Consider the following 19,170-nt stretch of genomic DNA (forward strand, 5'->3'; position numbering starts at 1 on the left):
ACTAAGGAACATTATTTTTCTTCCTCTTGGGTTTATTTTAACATTCTTAAAATATTTTTTCATTTTTGACTTTGCACTTCTTAGTAAATTGCTTTCTGATAAAACACTGCACTGTTTCCAGTTTTCTGTGGTTTTGCCAAAAGTTATTAAAGTATCTCCCCAGCTCTCCTTATTGAAGACAGAATCCCACCTAGTGATAGGCTTCACAAGGAAAACCCGCCTACTGAGAGCAGAGCGCCGGCTGAAGTGCAATGTTAACAGTTAGAGCTGCTTTTTGTTAAAAATGAATGTATTTTTCACTCTGTGGAATATACACGTTTAAATACATTTATAGTAACTGTCTGGAGGTTAAGACTAATTCAGTTCTTTTTAGTCTAGTCTGCAAGGCAATAAAAATAATACTATATTTTAAACAAGAAAATGTTCAAGTGCCATAATATTTATAGTAAATTATATAACAGCTTTAGACGATGTCATATGTCACACTGTATAAACTCTTTTCTTAAGCCCGACTCTTTGTATATATTATCTTTCAGTGATTGCAGACAGTGGTATAGTGTTTCACTTGATATGATTTTAATCACTGTTAGGTTGAACTTGAAAGAAAGTTGGAATCTGCAACCAAGTCTAAGCTACATTACAAGCAGCAGTGGGGCCGAGCCTTGAAAGAACTTGCCCGACTCAAGCAGGTATGTGGTTCAGAACGGACTGTCTTCCCCTCGCCGCTCTGTAAGTTTCATTTTGACATTGCCTGTGTTAGGTCTGTGCTGGCATCTGCAGTGCTGGGGTCTGAGAGCAGAGGCTGCTTGGGATTGTTTTTTAATGTGTTATATGCAGATCCTCTGTTTTGATAATTAAAAGCTGAAAATCTCATATCCTTCAGTTTTAGTTACCAATCATCTTGTTGGAGACAATCAACTTACTTTCACTTAAACAAGTGCTTCTTTTCGTAGGATTCATTTTCATTAGGACTTCTCTAAAGGAGACAGTTTTGGGATAAGCTAAATTTAGCATTTCTCAACATTTAAGAGCATAACATATTTTAAAACAATTTTCCAAGGAAGACACAATTACTTAATTGTGAAAGCTGTCATAGGGAAGTTTTGTATAATTTTAAACTTGGTTTGATAGTTAAAAAAAAAAATCATTATTGACATTTTCCCTTACTAGACAAGAAAGTTATTTTCATGAGAAATTAATCTTAATTTGGGTCATAATTTTTTCAAATGGTTAAGATCCAAGAGAATATGAATGATACTTTTACTTTGAATATAATTTATTGGACCTATTAAAAGGCCACGGGTAGTTAATTTACTCTGACTTAAAACAAACAAACAGCTTTATTCTGAATGGAATCTGCTGTCTTTCAGATTTGTATTTTTTAAAATGTTTCCATATTACCACATCAAATCCGATGCAAACTCCTTGTGATACTATGCTACTGCTTACCTTCTCTTTAAAGGACCGCCAGCCTGGGTGGGGGCTAAGTGGCTGGCCATGTGTTCTAGTGTAGCGCGTAGCTGTGCTGAGATTGTGTGCACTTCAGGTAGATCAGGAATACTGATACTGCACAGAGTGGGTATACTCAGTTATGTAGCCTTTATTTGAAATTGGACCAGAATTATTTTGGAGTTTAGATTTTTTTCGTATTTTATGATATTTACATATATGTAAGGAGATATCTTGAGTGTTTTATCCTAATGTAAACACAAAATCCACTTGTGGTTCCATTGCATTGTATAGCCAGGAGGTAATTTTTTTCTTTTTTCTTTTTTTTTTTAACAGTGTTTTTAACTATGCCTGTCTCCTGACCACAATGTTAGCCCCATCATGCTAGAGCTCAAACAGTTTTGGATTTTAGAGCATTTTATATTTTTGCATTTTCAAAATAGCAATATATTGTTTTAATGCTGGCAGGACTAGCATGGGTATTCACATAATAAGATTCTCCTAAATTTAAGACATGGGCCTTGCACTGAGAGAGCCGAGGATTCAGCAGTAGGCAAGAAACAGTTATAACAGTTACCTGAGCACCACACAGGAAACGTATTGTTCAGTATGACGTAGGGATGGTGTCTGAAGGGGAGGGTTCCAGATGGATCTCTGGAGATAAGTCAGTAGGTTATCAGTAGCAACACTAGTTGTGACATAGCAGTAGAGTAGGGAGAACACAGTGATACAGTGGTCACTGCAAAGACTGGTGAGTGGTAAAGCAGAGGGTGCGTGTTAAAGGTCATTTCCGGTAACAAGGTCTGGATCTTAAACTGTAGCAATAAAATTGTAACAAGAAGATTCGAGTGGAAGATGATGCAAGAGCTCAGCCATTGATTCTGAAAAAGTTTTCCAGTTTAGGAAATGGAGTTTAAGAAGCTAATTGGAGCCATTGTGCAAGTATGTAGTACATACCCGTATTTTCAGCATTCTGGAGGTTGAAGCAGGAGGTTTGCTGTGAGTGTGAGGTCAGTCTAGGTGCTAAGTGGTAAACTAAGACTGAAGTGCCAGCTCTTCCTATTGCAGTTTCAGTGCACGGATAACAAAGGTTTCCATAAGTTCTGGAGCAGAAGTGATGAGTTGGCACATCCTAGGAGAAGAAACGGTGTCCTCCTCTGTTAGCAAGAGCAGCTTGATGAGACTCACTGTCCGTGAGGGAGAAGCAGCTGGACTTCATGCAGTACAGAAGTGTAGGCAGGCCTTGTGGAGCAAGAAACAAGGAAGTGGTGGGAGAAGTAGATAAAACAACGTGCTGCTGCTGCTAAAGGGGCCTCGCCCTGAGCTGCCCAGGCTCGTGTGGAATTTACAATGCTCCTGCCTCAGTATCCCAAGTAGTTGGAATAATAGGCATGAGCCACTGCATCTAGCTGGAGTCATTTTTAAAAATAAGAAAAGATGAAAGCAGAGGGATCAAGAATCCGAGGCTTTTCCTTGCCTCTATAGCTAGTACAGGTCAGCCTGGACTACGAGAGCCCCTGGCTCAAAGGAAAAGCTGTGTGTGCGGAGGGTGCCTCATGGGTAACATACTTGCTGAGCAAGCATGCCATCCTGAGCACCAGCACATCTAAAACAGGCGAGGTGCTGCAGGGCACTGGAGAAGCTCTGCAGGAGTCCCCTGGCCAGCTAGTCTAGCCAAACTGGCACGCTCCAGGTTGGCTTTGAGAGACTGTGTCCCAGAGAAGTAAGATGGAGAGTGATTGAGGAAGGCACTGATGCCAACCTCTGGCCTCCATGGGCATTCTAAGACATGAACAAAAGGAAGCCAGGGGATTATGGAATCTTCCCACCTCTGAAATTCCTCTTTCTTAATCCTATAGCCTCATGTTTTAGTATCTTCTGGATCTTCCCTTTTACTCTATTTCATATTTATTCTTCCATCTCGTGCATTTTTTACCCCCTGGCTCAAAAAAAAAAAAAATAATGTTTATTACTTGTTCCTAATAAGAGTATCACATTCAGATTTCTTCTTTCTCTTGAATTATAAATTTATTAAGGAGAGAAAACTGTTGAATTAATATTTCTCCAAACTCATTAAAGAAATTGAAAGCGTCTGTCTCAGGGCTGGGGTGACTGCACAGTGGATAAGCGCACTCACTGTGCATGTGAGGACCTGACTTTACATCCTCAGCACCCGTATAAGGATCTGGGCGTGGCGTGTGTGCCAGCAACCCCAGCTTTGGTGGAAGGAGACAAGTTCACCTGAGAGCTTGCTGGCTGGCAAGCCTAGCCAAAACAGCCAACTCTGCTAGTTCAGTGAGATAGCCTGCCTCAGAGTAGTAAGCAAACTCTTACTCCCAGTGTCCTGCTCTGCCTCCCACATGTACATGCATGGGTAATCTACTCACATGTGTGCATCACACACACATGCTAAATACATGCACAATAAATATTAATTTGAAAATAGCAGTTTGAGTTAATGCAATGTGTTTAGTGCTTTTTCACTGTAGACTAATTTTATCCTTTATCCCGTAAACTTTCTGCATTAGAAACAATATGATAAACAAGTTTTGAGGTCAGTAGAGACCTTTGATGTTTTGCAGGCCATACTGAGATGCAATAACTTAAGAAAAGCAATAGTCCATGGGGTCTTCATAGTGAATTATGCTATGCCAATAACAGCTTTTGGAAGATTAAAATGAATAACTTCATTAAATTTGGCACATTTCACATGTGTGAAAATTACATTTAATTTTCCCTGTAAAACTCTTTATTAAAAACACATTTATTTCATATTTGAATATAAAATTGGAAGTGTCTCTCTGCTTTTGTTCAGAGAATTGTTTGTGCAACTTTTTGTTTAAATTGGATTAGTACCATGTTAATTTTACATTGCCTCTGGTGAATAGCCACGAGGCTATAATCTCTGCCAGTAATTTGTCACACCGAATCCCTCTGGAGGGCCATAGAAAACATTTGTGTAGTACGGATTAGACGGTGAAAGCCATATCTTAGATTGTTAATAAATGTTAATGACAAAACCCAGCTGGTGAGGTTTGGAAATAAGATCTAATGCGTGGTGCCCATTGCCAGAACAATGTTTAAAGAGAGATTTCCATTACTCAGAGGTGACCTCGTATAGTCAATTTGTGAATTAAAAAATTGTAACCTTCTAATTGTTTAGAAGAAAACTTACCTTCTCTTTCTCAGCCTCAATCCATGTTGTAAGCTTTCTGTAGTTAAAAAACAAAAACTGATAGCAACAGCTAAAATAAATAAATAAATAAAGCAAGTGACTCCCAATTTAGAAAATAAGGAAGCACTACTCTTACATTCTGGGTTTGGTATCTTGGGACATTAAAAATACTTGGTTGACTTGCAGGGGCAATTTAGTTTCCCTGTTCCTCTTTGTGAAAAATACACTGTAGAAATGTTTTTGAACTGGTACCTAAATTAGTGCTTGAATAGTAACAAATCCCTCAGCTTGTCTGAATTGGTCTTCATGCTCTAAATGATAGTTACCACAACCCCTTCTAGAATGTAGATCTGTAAGGAGAATAAAAACTGCCATTGTGTAAAAATAATGAATCATTGTTATGAAATAGGAATTAGTCATAAAAATTTAACATTTTCACTGTTACATACTTTTAAACTCTGTATATTTGTTCCCAGGACAGGAAACAGAACTAAGACTTTATTTAGTAGCACGTGGGTCCCTTACCATATTTGTGCACAGTAGATGTGTTTAAAACTAAGCCAATATATTTAGTTAAAGCAGCACAGACTTCATCGGCTGACATCAGCACTATCTTGTCCAGCCTCCTGCTTATCCACTCCGAGTAATTAATTTGATTAATTTATAAGTAATTTAGCCAAGGACAGGGATGTAAATCTTTGTTTAAGAAAACAGTTGGAGGTCCAAGTCTTGGTTAAAAACTGTGTCTTGAAACCATCCAGGCCCTCCTACTAACTTGTCAGCTCTGGGTTATTTTCAGAAAACTTGACTTGAGTTCCTTAGTTTAGTTCTGCGTTTTTCCCACAGACTTGGATGGTATGTGTGAGTGGGAGAGTAAGTAGTGGCCACTTTGTAGCCGCTGTTTAGTCTAGTGTATGCATGTTTACATCTCTGTTCTGGATTTATAGGCAGCCAGGGCAAAATAAAGATTATACTCACTTGATTGAGGAGCCTGTAACCCAGAGCACCTGGCACTGGAAAGGCTTTGCCCTGGCCCTTGTTTTTGCATGCATATGTAATTATTAACAATACGGCACACTTGTTTTAAAATTCAAGGCATTTAAAGATTTTTCTGGTATGTTTTAGAATAAAAATATGTGAAGTTGGGGGGTGGTTAAGAAGTTCACTTTATAAAGTAGCCTACAGCTAAATAATCAACGTTTGTTCTTTTTTCCTCCTTGTGGTCATACTTTTTCTCATTATTTAAAAACAGTGTAAATGTTGCCAGTTGTAGTGGAACACATTTGTAATCCCAGCATGCAGGAGGCAGAGGCAAAAGGATCAGTCACCCCAAGTGCCAGGCTAGACAGGGCTACACATTGAGGACACTGCCTCAAACAACTGTAGATGCAGCATTGTGTAGCAGAGACATGAACGTCAACAGTTAATCTTACCTCCTCCCCAACTAGAGACAAACATTTAATTGTACTTTCCCAGGTATTTTTCCTTCCTTAAAAATAACTTCTCTAAAGAATATATTTATAGGTATGCATAGGCGTGCACACCCATTACGCACCTATGAAGGCCTACCCAAAGGTCACACGCGCAGCTTTGATTGTTCTCCACCTTATTTCTATTGAGATAGGGTTTCTGCGTGAACTTGGAGCTCACTGACCAGCTGGCTAGCCTGTGTCCATTTTCCCAGCACCATGGTACGCATGCACACCACCAAGCCTGGCTTGTAATGCAGGGGATGTGAAAGCCTGTGCAGCGTGCCTGTGCACACTGAGCTTATCCTCAACCTCGTACTTTTAAACTCTGCCTTCTTGCTTTCCAGTGAGTACCATTATCCTGAATCTTTTCTGTGTAATTTCAGCAATAAGATATTTTTTGAATAAATCCATGAAAGCCCAGTGACTTAGGGCTGTAATCTCAACTCTCTGAAAGGATGCGGCAGGAAGATGATGAACGCAAGGCAGCCTGGGCAAGGTGATGAGACCTTGCTTCAGTGAGTGGCCCTGACTCCAGGCTGTAAGGAAGAGAGTGATAGGGCAGCGCTGCTAAGCCACCCTCTCCCTACCTCCCCCTACCTCCCCCTACCTCCCCCTACCTCCCCCCACCTCCCCCACCCCCTGTATGGCAATCACATACAAAATAGGTAAAACGAACTGGGAATAAGTCAGGAAAGTGATTGCCTCCCATGTCTGAGTTCCCATGTGCAGTGCCTAGCACTGGGCAACTTTAAAATTGTAAAAAAAAAAAAAAAAAAAAAAAAAAACAACTCTGTAAATAGCTTTTTTTAAAAAAACAGGTTTCCTTATAGTAAGGTACTCCTGAAGTGTTCTCACACAGGTAATAGTTTTCAGATGTTTATATCCAAAAATAGAATTTCAGATACATCAATATATTCATTTTGCTTTGTTTTACTCAGTGTTGCTGAATTATTTCCTGAAATGGTTTTTGCTAATTTTACATTTCAGCAATTGTACAGGGCTACAGGTATGACCTGGGGAGACTTGCCTAGCATGTATGTGTAAGGCAAGCTCAGGCCCCAGTAAGTACCACAAAACCAACACAAACAGTAGGAAATGATCATTTCTTTTCTTTACACAGTTGCCAGTACTTGCGTACTATTAAATGTCATAAAAATTTCAGTTTGATGAAGTTGAAATAGTGTTTATGGTATCAGTTTTCACTCTCCTATTTACTAATGACCTTTAGCATCCTTCTTGTGTGCTTATTGGCCTACACAGTCGTCCTCATCAGTGGAAAACTTGATTGTCATTTGTTTGATAGATAGAAATGTGTCAAGAAGTAATCTAGATTTTGGAGGCATCAGGCAAGAAGTCTAAAATTCTGTAATTACTGTGCTCTAGAAACAGGTGGCAGGAATTGTTACGGAAGCCGAGTATTTTGAATCTTAGAACTTCTGAAAGAAAGTATTGTAAGTTAGATTAAGAACTAAAATTCATCTGTTTCAGGTGAATTAAAAGCAGATTATAAAAATGGCAGAAATAGGACATAGTAAGTAGAAGATAGGTCAGTTACAACTATTCAGACTGAAGTGGGGAAAATAAGGAGAAAGAGCACAAGTGCAGGTTTGGGGCTGGGGACATAGCTTCGTGTGCAAGCATGAAGACCTAAGTTTGGATCTATAAAAAGTTAGTTGTTACACACACAGCTGTCACCCCAGCTCTAGGAAAAGATGGAGAGAGGGTCACTTCTCCCAGCTTAACTGAAAACAGGGTTCAGCGAGAGACCTTTTCTTAAGGTGGACCACGGTAGAGGAAGATCCTCAGCATCCTCTGCTTTCTACATACATGCACACGCATGCACACACGCATAATTGAAGAACAGACTAAAGTGTATGAAATATGTTTTGCTTTCTATAAAATTGTCACAGTTCTAAACCATATCGGCTTCGGTTAAGTAGATATGTTTTATTTTTAAAGAGACGGAAAAGGAGTCTGAGAGGAAATTTGACATGAAAGAGTAGATTTAAAGATCGGAAACAAAACAGATTTAAGGAATAGAAAAGGACACAAAGGAAAGATGGAAATCTACACTCTCCATATTGCTTTAAAACTAAATGGACCGAGTGCTTCCATAGAGAAGATGTAAATGAAAACCCAGGCTCCAAGCAGCTCAGTGGTGTAGTGTGTAAGGAACAGACCTTCACCATAGTGCTCTGCTGTTCAGTTTGGAAAAAGTGTAGGCTGCGTTAATACTGGAAGAGATCTGGCATAGCAGTAGCATCAGGCAGGCCGACTTTAGTCAGGAAGCAACCTGGAGGCGGCGGACACACTTAAAATAGGCAAGTTAACTGAATGAAGGAGGACATACTCAACATACAATATAGGTGTGTATACAAGCTTGAAACAAAGCCAAAGCAATAGTGTACGTGTATGGACCTGATGATGTGACCACAAACTAAGTTCAAACAGTACATGTAGCCACTGGCATATATAGGATGAACAGTTCCAAAGTGGATGCCTTTGAGGTCACATGGAACATTTTCTCACAGTGTGCATAAGCTACATTAAGCCACAATTCAACACATTTCAGAAAATTGTAGTTTAAAATGTGCTCCAAATACTGACGTATAAACTAAAAAAATTCAATACCATGGGATATTTTTTAAAGTATTTACTTCTCATAACCCATTGTAAATTGAAAACCACATGCGATTAGAAAATATTTGAACTCAAAATAATAAAAATAATATATCAGAGTGGGGGAGTATGTGCTCAGTAAGAAATTTAACCATAGCTGCACTACAAAATAAGAAAAATTTTATCTTCTAGAGAGAGCTCATCCACTAAAGTGCCTGCCATGCTTGACAACCTGAGTTTGAACCCCATATGCATGTAAACCCTGGTGTGGTAAGCTTGTAATCCATCCCTGTGGAGACAGAGGCAGGCAGATGCTTGGCCCACACCAACTAGATACATCTGCCTATCAGTGAGCCCCAAGTCTCAGCATCAGATAACAAGGCCTGAAGACCTGAGGCTTCCGCCTGGCCTCCACATGCAAGCATGTATGCACACTCACACACAACCACAAGTTGTTTCTTGGAGAGGAAGTCTTTGAAAGAGAAAGACTCCCTATCAATATCAGTGTTACAGGGGAGAGAGGACTCCAGAGCCTTCCTGCATGTGATAAGATTGGGATGCTACAAATAGGGGTAAGTGAATGGATCACCTACAAAAGTGATTCAAGAATTAAATAATTGTACAGCACTTAGACAAATTGTAATGGATAGTGTATACAGAAAACAAGCTTGGCTCAAACATGTGGATTTAAGTGAACAGTGTAGGAAGAACTAACCTTAACCCCACAGACTACTTAAAAATAATAATTATAAGAAAACAGCATAATAACCATGATTCTAAATCCTAAAATTAATCTATAGACTCAGTAATAAAGAAATTACAAGAGGATATCTAGTCAGTCAGTCTCAAACACGTACAAAACCTGGAAGGGCCATACCCTAGGTTGCTCACTAATCAAGGTGGTTATTTACTACCTTAAAAACAGTACATGAGGGGAGGGCATGGTGGGGCACACCTTTAATCCTAGCACTCTGGAGGCATAGGCAGGCAGATGTATGTGAATTCAAGACTAGCTGGATCTATATAGGGAATTCCAGGACAGCCAGGACTAAGTAGAGAAACCCTGACTTTAAAAAGAAAATAAGAGCTGGGCGTGGTGGCGGATGCCTTTAATCCCAGCACTCGGGAGGCAGAGGCAGGCGGATCGCTGTGAGTTCGAGGCCAGCCTGGTCTACACAGTGAGTCCAGGACAGCCAAGACTACACAGAAACCCTGTCTCAAGAAAAACAAAACAAAACAAAACAAAGCATTCCAGGAGGAAAGTCATAAGATCAATGAATAGATATAGAAAGAATCTACAGGCATTCATGGTAATATATAGTAAATCAAGAATCAAGAGCTTTTTTTTTTTTTTTTTTTTTTTTTTTTTTTTTTTGGTTTTTTGAGACAGGGTTTCTCTCTGTAGCCTTGTCTGTTCAGGTCTTGCTCTGTAGACCAGGCTGGCCTCGAACTCACCGCGATCCGCCTACCTCTGCCTCCCAAGTGCTGGGATTAAAGGCGTGCATCACCATGCCTGACCAACATTTCTTAATTTAATAATAAATGTGCACATTAAGCCTACAAAAATCTTTCTTAAAATTTTGAGGTTCCCCCCTAAAACTCTGTTTTTCTTCTGACCTTATGCTCTAAGTGTTCCTGGTGTCATAAGGTAGAGCGAGCAAAGGGGGTAGACGGAATGGTGCACTGAAGAGAGAGCAGAGAGAGAATGAGATTTCTGTTCTCCTTGGAGGGCATTGATGTACAAACGCCCTCAATGGACAACTCACCAAAAGCTGAAAATACTGTAAGTCTATATGTTACGTACATTACTGGCCAACATCACAGCTTTGCAGCACAGTGCACTCATGATCCTGAGATTGAGGGGAGTAACTCCCCCCAACACAAGTACCGAACATGTCTCATATAGCATTGAAAGTGAAAAGCTAATTTAGGAGTCACTTGTACTTAGAAAACCAAGAAGTGTGCATAGATACCCTATGGGAAGTAACTAAGTTTGCCAAGTGTTCTGGGGTTGTCTGTACCAAGAAGCAGTTTCTTTTTGAAATGAAATACCAATAAGAAAAGATTCATAAGAACTTTATAGATAAGCATATCTAAGTGCTATTAAAATGTATAAAGTTGAAACGTCGTTTTGGGGAAAGTGCAAAATAAAATCAAGACAGACCACTGTGGTCTGTCAGAACTGTTAAGAAAAAAAAATCATCAAGAGCTGGTCAAAAATAAAGGGTCCAAGGACTTCCATAGTGACTCTTCAGTGATGGTCTACATGCACACAGCTAGGCCGTGTTTCCTGACCCTGCTGTTGTGCTTTCTGACACAGCAGCTTCAGTCTCAGGTACAGAGCCAGGTGACATGCATCCAGATGTGTGCAGAAGACATGCACAATTGCCTTAACGTTGCTAGTATTTACACTGTGAAGTTGGAAGCTGCCCAAATGGCCCTCAGCAGTGCATAAACTGCCTGTTAGTTGAGTGGAAGGCTGTGCATTACTGTGAGCGATGAACTCAGAACAAATGACCCTCAAGTCAGTGTTAAGTGGAAGAAGTCCAATACAGAGTAATTTGGACTTCACAGTTCCACACAGAATTCAGAATGATGAGCATTTAACTGTGTTGCAGTTGGGGTAGTGATTCCCTCTGGAAAGTGTGAGTTAGTGCCTGGGGGAATGGGGAAACAGGCTCAGAAGTATGGTAACCTCCTCATTACCTGGATGGTAGTTATGTGAGTGGCTCACATTGTAACAATTTAGCAAAATATCCCTTGTGTTTGGCCAATTTTTTATTGGCTATAATCAGAAAATAATTTACTTAGGAAAAATATGAACTGGGCATGGCAGCACATACCTTTAATCCCATGACTCAGGAGGCAGAAGCAGGCAGATGTCTTTGAGTTCCAGGCCAGTCAGGGCTACCAAGTGATATCCTATCTCAAAACAGCAATGAGCAACACAGGCACAGAAGATGCCACCTGTTGGCTCTGCTGTGCCTTTTGAAGTTCTGCCCTAAAGAAAGAATAGCACTGTTTGTAGAAATACATGGGTGGACTTGGAGGCTCCATGTTACATAGTCATAATAGGAAGTGTTACTGCAGCACTGTTTGTCATGACAAGAGTCTCTCTTATAAGTCATGGAATATCTTCATCATAGAGGGGGCGGGGATTAAAAAAGATAATTGGGAGAAAAGTTGGGCATTTCTAAATTTCATCTGGTCCACAATTGGCAGCGTACCATTCTGTCCCAAATACTGTCCTGCAATCAAAAGTCCAAGTCATATGCAATGGGTGTGTTCCCAGTGTCACATGGCAGCTTCTTTGTTTCTTTTAAGAGGGAGCAAGAAAGTCAAATGGCTCGACTTAAAAAACAGCAAGAGGAGCTGGAACAGATGCGGCTGCGATACATGGCTGCCGAGGAGAAGGACACAGTGAGAACGGAGCGACAGGAACTGCTGGATATAAGGAATGAACTGAACAGGTGCCGTCCTTAGACGATTCCTTCTCTCACCAACATAGGTCAAACACGTAGCCTTTTAACTTGGTCCTCCCCGAACCAAGGAGGGTATGGGGTCAGACCATTCAAAGATTGGTAAAACAGATACACACATGCACATGTTTGTGTTGATATGATATAAAGCACATTAAAAGAATAAGGTTCATTTTTGTATGACCTGCAAGTTGATAGGCAAAAGAAGACATCCATCCTTGCTTACCAAAGCAGTATTTAACACATAGCACAGTGCTGTTTAAATTGTTTCATGTTTTAAAGATTTGCTTTTATTACTTTTATTTATGTGTTATGTCTGTGTCTATGTATGTTTCTGCCATTGTGCGGGTGCCTATGGAAGCTAGTAAAGTTGTTAGTTTCCCTGGAGCTGGAGTTAGAGGCAATTGTGAGCCACCCAAATGGGTGCTGGGAATTGAACTCAGGTCTTCTAGAAGAAGAGCAGCAAGCACATTTAACCAGCTATCCAGCTCCTTTAAAATGTTTCATATGACATCACATCTTGGAAGGTATGGGTCATGTGTTTTCATACATGGACAACACCATCCAAGCTTACAACACTTTGGTTGCCAAATATATGTTTGCTGAAGGGAATGATAGTAGTGCATTTTTAGCCCTTAATCGTGACCTAGAGACGACCTTTATAGTTGACATTATTCAGTGAAGGTCTAAGTTCTTTTAATCTGGTTGAGCTCTGGACCTACATTATGTTGTCACTGCATATTTTTATACATGGAGCCACCATAGACTATCAGATAGACACGGATGTGCGTGAACTGGACCATGCTCTCCTGGAAGCCCCAACCTTCAATATGAGAGTATTTGGAGATGGAGTCTGTAGCCGGCAGGTGAAGAGGACGTGAGGAAGTGGGGCTCTGACATGGGGATTAGTGCTGCACCATCTGAGAACATGCTCCTTTTCTTTGCCTTCTTATGTGAGGACAGTGGAAAAGGTGGACCATGCTAGCACCCTGATCTTGAACATGCTAGAAGCATAAGTCATTCTTTGAGCTACCTAGTCTGTCCTATTTTGCTCCGGCAGCCCAAACCTAGTAAGTGTGCTCTGCCCTTTAAAAATGTGCTGTCTCTTGAATAAATGAAGTCAGAAAAGTTTTCCTTCCAAAATCACTATCTAAAATACTGCATAGAAGACACTCAAATAGCAGAGCCTTAAACACTGTATTTACTGTGTTCTCCTATGTATGCTCCTATATGATAGAGTTTATAATAAAATTAAACAATTAAACACTCTACTGTAATAAAAGTTATATGAACATTGGGCCTCTGTCAAAATACCTTGTGCTCATCCTTCTCGTGATGACATGGTCCCTGATAGGTGAGTGGGACACTATGACCGGTTATTTGAGCACTTGCCCTCGGTGCCATGGTAGTCCATCTGACAGCTGAGACAAACAGGCAGGTGACAGATACAGCTCGAAAAAGATGATGATGACCAGGCCAGATCTACTGGACATCCCAAGAGTCCAGCACATTACTCAGAAGGGCATGAACTCTAAAACTCTGGAATTACTTATTTGGGGCATTTTTCTTCTAATGCTTTTGGACCACAGTGTACTGCGGGTTAGTTGAAACCACAGAAAGAGCCATGCACAGGGCAGGATGCCGCTGCTTTGTTTATGTCTGCTGCTTAGTGACTCCTAACATGTAATGCTTGGTGTTGGGGTAAAGGAGAAAACAACACTACACCTCAGCCAGGGTAGCACAGAGGTGAAGAATGAGTTGCTTGCAGTTTTAAAAAAGGCACATAAACCATTTAAAACAATTCTTGGTACAATAGGACTTAATTTGAGTTATTGTATTACTGATATGAACAACTAAATTCAAATTTTCTTATGTATTAATTCTGAGTTCCCTTTAATCTTTATTAACAGTTATCCTCAAGTAGTCTCACAAAAACATACTTTCAAGTATTAAATAATGTCAATGGAAGCACAGGCTTGATATGTAAAACAAAATAAAACAGTGTTAAAATCTCTTTGGTAGAGTTTTCAACAAATATTTGGTGTCTGCAACATTGCACACTTGGAAACCATGAAACAGTGAGTTAGAACATGATCCCTTTCCAACATTGCTGCCTGGAGAGCACAGAAACTGGACACTGCTATGTGCTCACATCACTTGGCTGCTTAAAGGAAGGTCAAAGGTGCTACCAAACTGTGAACCATACACAGTGCGTCTACATACTATCTTCATGCATCATGACTCAGAACAGAAACAGGGAGATCGGATATATTATGTCCTCTGTGTCAGTTGCGGAAAAGTCACCATGTGATAGGAAAGACATGGAAAGCAGTCCACACAGAGAGGCCATGGCTGTCCTTAGCATTGTGGCTCTGCTGCCAAAGACTTGGTGCCACTGATGACAGTCAGAGGCACGTGTTTGTACTCAGAAGTCTCTGGGCTTCTCACCAGTGTGTGACATCCTTTAAAGGAAGTCAGGTGGCTAGCATCTTCAGTGCAGTGGGACTATGCCAGCTAAACATGATGTGTCATGGCAGCTAAACAGTTAGGAGCCTGGAGATACAATGACCATGGAGAAGCAAGCCCTTGGGAAAGGGGTAAATAGCTGTATGAAAATATTTGGAGGACAGCCATACTGAAAGGAAGTAGGCTTCTCTCCTCTTGGGTAGAAAAACAAAAAGCATTAAGAGGATTAAGAGGCAAACTGAGCTTATACAACAAGGAACTTTCTAACAAGAGTCCTGTGGGTTCTGAGGCAGGAAGCAAGTAAGTGGCGCACACAGCTTTTGTCAGGCATGTTAGCAAAGTTTGCTGTTGGAATTCTGAGAGCTTCCTTAGCTACCAAGTGTAAATATTCTATTATGATGATGACAGTTTCAGTAAATACTTGATAGGGGTCATTACTTGTATAAAATTATATTTTTTCCTTCTTACATAACTAGGTAATTCTAAAAGGGACATAATTAGACCTGTTGGTATATAGTTTGGCACCATGGATCATGAATTTGTTTAGAAGGTCCCTTCATCCTAGTTAGCTCTAATAATTAACATAGAGGAGGAAGGGAGGTGACTCAAAATATAAAAAAGTGTTTGACCTGCAAGCATTTGGACCTGAGCTTGAATCCCAAGAATACAAGAAAAGAATTCACAATAGTGCACATAAGTAATACCAATGCTCCTGCGCCTGCAGGGAAATGGGAGGAGATGAGAGAACCCCCAGAAGCCTGCAGGTCAGCTAGCCTGGCACACAGCACAGAACAACAGGGAAGTTCTGTCTCAACACGGGAAGGAGGACCAACACCTGAAGTTGGCCTCTGCCCTCTGCACATCTACTTTGACATGCAAACATGTGCCTATGCGTGCGCACTCTCTCGCTCTCTCTCATACACACACACACACACACACACACACAGACACATACACACACATTAGAGTAAAGGAAACTAACCAGAAATCACTTCTTACTCATCTGAGTTCAGTGGGAAATCGGATGTGTAGCTACACTTCATTTGTGTGAGTCCCACCGAGGTCTCAGCACACAGTGCTCCTCACTACTGTCATTTTCCCCTAAGAACAAATGAAGACACTTGACTCCCTCTTTAGCTGTGCACTTTAGTGTCCATTTCTCTTTTTTAAAGAATTGTAGGTTTGTGTTCCAGAACCACTGGAGCAAATGAAACTGTTTAGTGCCGTAAGGTGCACTGTCTGCGACCAGGTGTCCTGTTCTGCTGCTTCCTCTCTCCTGATCGGGGTGCACATTTAGTCTCAGAATTGTAACTAGTTTTTAGAGACCTGAAGTTAATCTTAAAATGTCCCATCACAGGGTTCATAGTTTCACTGCTAGTAACCTTGTTACCACTCCTCCATTTTCACGGCAACAGTGGCCAAACGTATTCTGTTTGAAATATTGGAATGCCCAAACTGCATCTGCTCAGTGAGGTCAGAAAAAGTGTGACCAGAAGACACACAAATCAAGACTTGCAAAATTAGATGTGATAAAAGTGAAAAAGTAGGACAAAGCATTGCATTTTTGGTGTCACTAAAACACTTAGGGCTAAGCCGGGCATGGTAACGCCCACCTATAATCCCAACACTCAGAGAGGCAGAAGCAGGCGGATCTCTGAGTTCGAGGCTAGCCTGGTCTACAAAGTGAATCCAGGACAGCCAAGGCTATTATTACACAGAGAAACCCTGTCTTGAATGAATGAATGAATGAATACATACATACATACATACATAAAACCAAACTTAGGGCTGGAGACATGGTTCAATGGTTAAGAGTATATACTGGTCTTCCAGAGGACCCGAGTTTGGTTCCTAGCACCAATATCAGGTGGCCCACAACTACCTGTCTTCTTTATACAGCTTCAGAGTTTCTATGGTTTTTGTGGTTTGTGTTTTGTTTGTTTGTTTGTTAAGTGACAGGTGCTGTCTCACTGGCTTTTGTGTTTGAAATTATTTTGTTTTATAACCCAGCTGGCTTGGAGTTTGTCATCTTCCTGCCTCTCCCTCCCATGTGCTGGGCTTAAGGGCATGTTACACATGAAACTTAGGGTTTTCATGCATTCTGTAAGTACAAAAACAGCTTGTGTTTTTATAAATGTATCACTTCTATCAGGTGATAATTGTTGGTTTTGGTTTTCTTCCTGAAAACAATAGTGAAACTTCTGAATTGTCTTTAGTGCTATTAAAAAAATCAAAATAGTCTGCTGGAGTGGCATTTGCTCTTGATTTCTCAGGTTAAGGCAACAAGAACAGAAACAGTACGAGGACTACAAAGAGATTGCTAGTGGGAAACAGGGCAGCCCTTGGAGCTCCGCGCTGGAAGAAGGCCTGGATGACTACCTGACGCGGCTGATAGAAGAAAGGGACACTTTGATGAGAACGGGTGTATACAACCATGAAGACCGGATAATAAGCGAGCTCGACCGGCAGATCAGAGAGGTTTTGGCAAAAAACAGTGCCAGTAACTAATATCATTTGGGAAATCTTTCCAGGTACCCTAGATCTGGATTTTACTTTTTTTGTGAAATCCTCAAAAGCAAGGAAAATGGCTATTTTGGAATGCTCTTTTTAATTTTTTATAAGCTGAATTTTATGTTACTGTATATAGTATTTATTTGATTATACTTGTGCTACCTCTTATGCTGGTTTCATTTGTAATTGTATTTTATATGCTCATTTAAAATGACTTTTCAGTGTTCCTCAGTTTAAAATTTGGTGTATGACTTTAAAAACAGCCTTCACAATTTGTTCTAGGAGAACAGGCCACCGTCATTTCCAGCTATATGATTTTTCATGTTGAGTCAAAAGAGTATGTGTTGCACTTTAAACATAGTATGTCCTGTTCCCTTTGACTGTAAATATCTTCATGTTGAAGCCAATTATAAATATAGACTTTTATTAAAAAAGCATTTTATAATGACCAGTCTTTCTCCCTTAACTTGTGATATTTGCAGATGACAACTTGAAAATAAAGCATTCTCAGGCAGAGAAGCTGTATGGCACATTGGGGAACAAATTAGTCATTTGTTTAAATACAGTTTATGCAGATTAAGTTTAAGAACAATAGAATTCCAAATTTTATCATACTCCACGTTAAGACTATGTGGTAATAGCTTGCTCGGTCAGTCTCCAGATCACGACTGTATGATGCTTGCTATTGATGAAATGATGGATGGCCTTTATCTCTCAGTGGTGGCAACACTCAGCCAGTGCAGCCTCAGAGCAGACATTAGCGGAAAACACTAAGTGAAGCTGAACTATTTGTCACCCCCTCTACACTCAGTCTCTTCCAAGGCACCTGAAAGTCAGGGCTGAGTTTGCTCAGCACGCCCTGACACCTCCAGAGTTCCTTTACCCCGCCCTGCCTGGATCCACCTCCATCCTCATGGCGCAATTACCACCATCTCCACTTGACACTGAACAGGTTGACCAGCAAATCCCATGCAGGTGGGGTCTTAAAACATACAAAGTTTAAAATTCTGATTCCCAAATATAACAGATTTAAGTGTATACTTCAGCAAGTAAGTAAATTACCAGTAACTTCAACACATGCTCAGTAGGTTATATGGTAATGTTTATTACATATATTTCTTGTTTGTGAAATTAAAACCTCTATAGGCATCATATGCTTCCTTTCTTTAATTAACAAAGTCTTCTAAAGGTAACCCAGCAGTAAATAACAGAAAGGTTACTAGATTCAAGGGTGATGAGACAGATAATCATAGCAGAGATTAGAAATATGAATTATGGTCACATATTCCTGGTTTTTTCTTCTTCTTCTTTTTTTCTTAGTGACACATTATTGGAGCAAAAAGGTCCTGGCCCAACTCTGGTTCCTCCTCCTGCATCCTGTGAGGCCTGGAGCTTTTCAAACACTAGAGGGGGCCGTAGAGTAAATGGAAAAAACTCCAAAAATGCATGTGTGCTTTGCCTTCCAGAAAGCTGTCTTTGAGCTACTGTAATTTGACAAATAAAATCCTAACTATGTGCATCCTTGAGTTCTGTGGTCTCTTTTTGTTTATAAATGGAGTGTGTGAGATGCTGGCCTCTCCCTGTATTTCTGGTTTTGCCAGGTGCTCCCAGTGCACATTTTCAGTGTCTTCAAGTGAGGTAAAGCTGAAATATCAGCTTTTCACTCCATCAGCATCACCCGTCAAATTAGTGAGTGTGTGGGTGCAACTGCAGCAGCTAAGGACCTGTCTCTGTAGTCTGAGTTTTCACTTCTAAAGATGATACATGGTGAGGTGCATCGTGTCTGCAAAGTAAAGCCAGCACTGTGTATACACCAAGAATCCCTTTACAGGGCTATCCCATTGAAGCAGTTGGGTTGGGTGTGTGGGCGTGGCTTAAGGATGTACTGGAGCTCTGTACAGAGGCAGTGACACTCTGTGATTTTTCTCTACTTACTGCCCTGGTCAGACACTGAATAGGAGTTATGGCTTCTCCAGCATTTATTGTATGTCTGTTTTGT

The 19,170-nt window shown here is 40.5% G+C and overlaps 1 protein-coding gene across 2 annotated transcripts in view; it reads left to right on the forward strand.

The window, feature by feature from the left end:
- Window positions 1–18,690, forward strand: part of CEP120 (centrosomal protein 120) — a 68,867-nt gene extending 50,177 nt beyond the window's left edge. Inside the window, exons 19-22 of one of the 2 annotated variants that reach the window (XM_084778808.1) lie at window positions 591–689; window positions 12,040–12,185; window positions 16,934–17,191; window positions 18,492–18,690. In XM_084778808.1, the coding sequence (XP_084634934.1) occupies window positions 591–689; window positions 12,040–12,185; window positions 16,934–17,168 (480 nt within the window). In that variant the 3' untranslated portion in view covers window positions 17,169–17,191; window positions 18,492–18,690. Of the gene's footprint in view, window positions 1–590; window positions 690–12,039; window positions 12,186–16,933; window positions 17,623–18,491 lie in introns of those variants that run through there. The other variant, XM_084778807.1, reaches the window with a different exon arrangement.
- The last annotated feature ends 480 nt before the right edge of the window (window positions 18,691–19,170 follow it).

This window comes from Acomys minous (assembly GCF_964271855.1).
Source record: "Acomys minous genome assembly, chromosome: 4".
NCBI lineage: Eukaryota > Metazoa > Chordata > Mammalia > Rodentia > Muridae > Acomys > Acomys minous.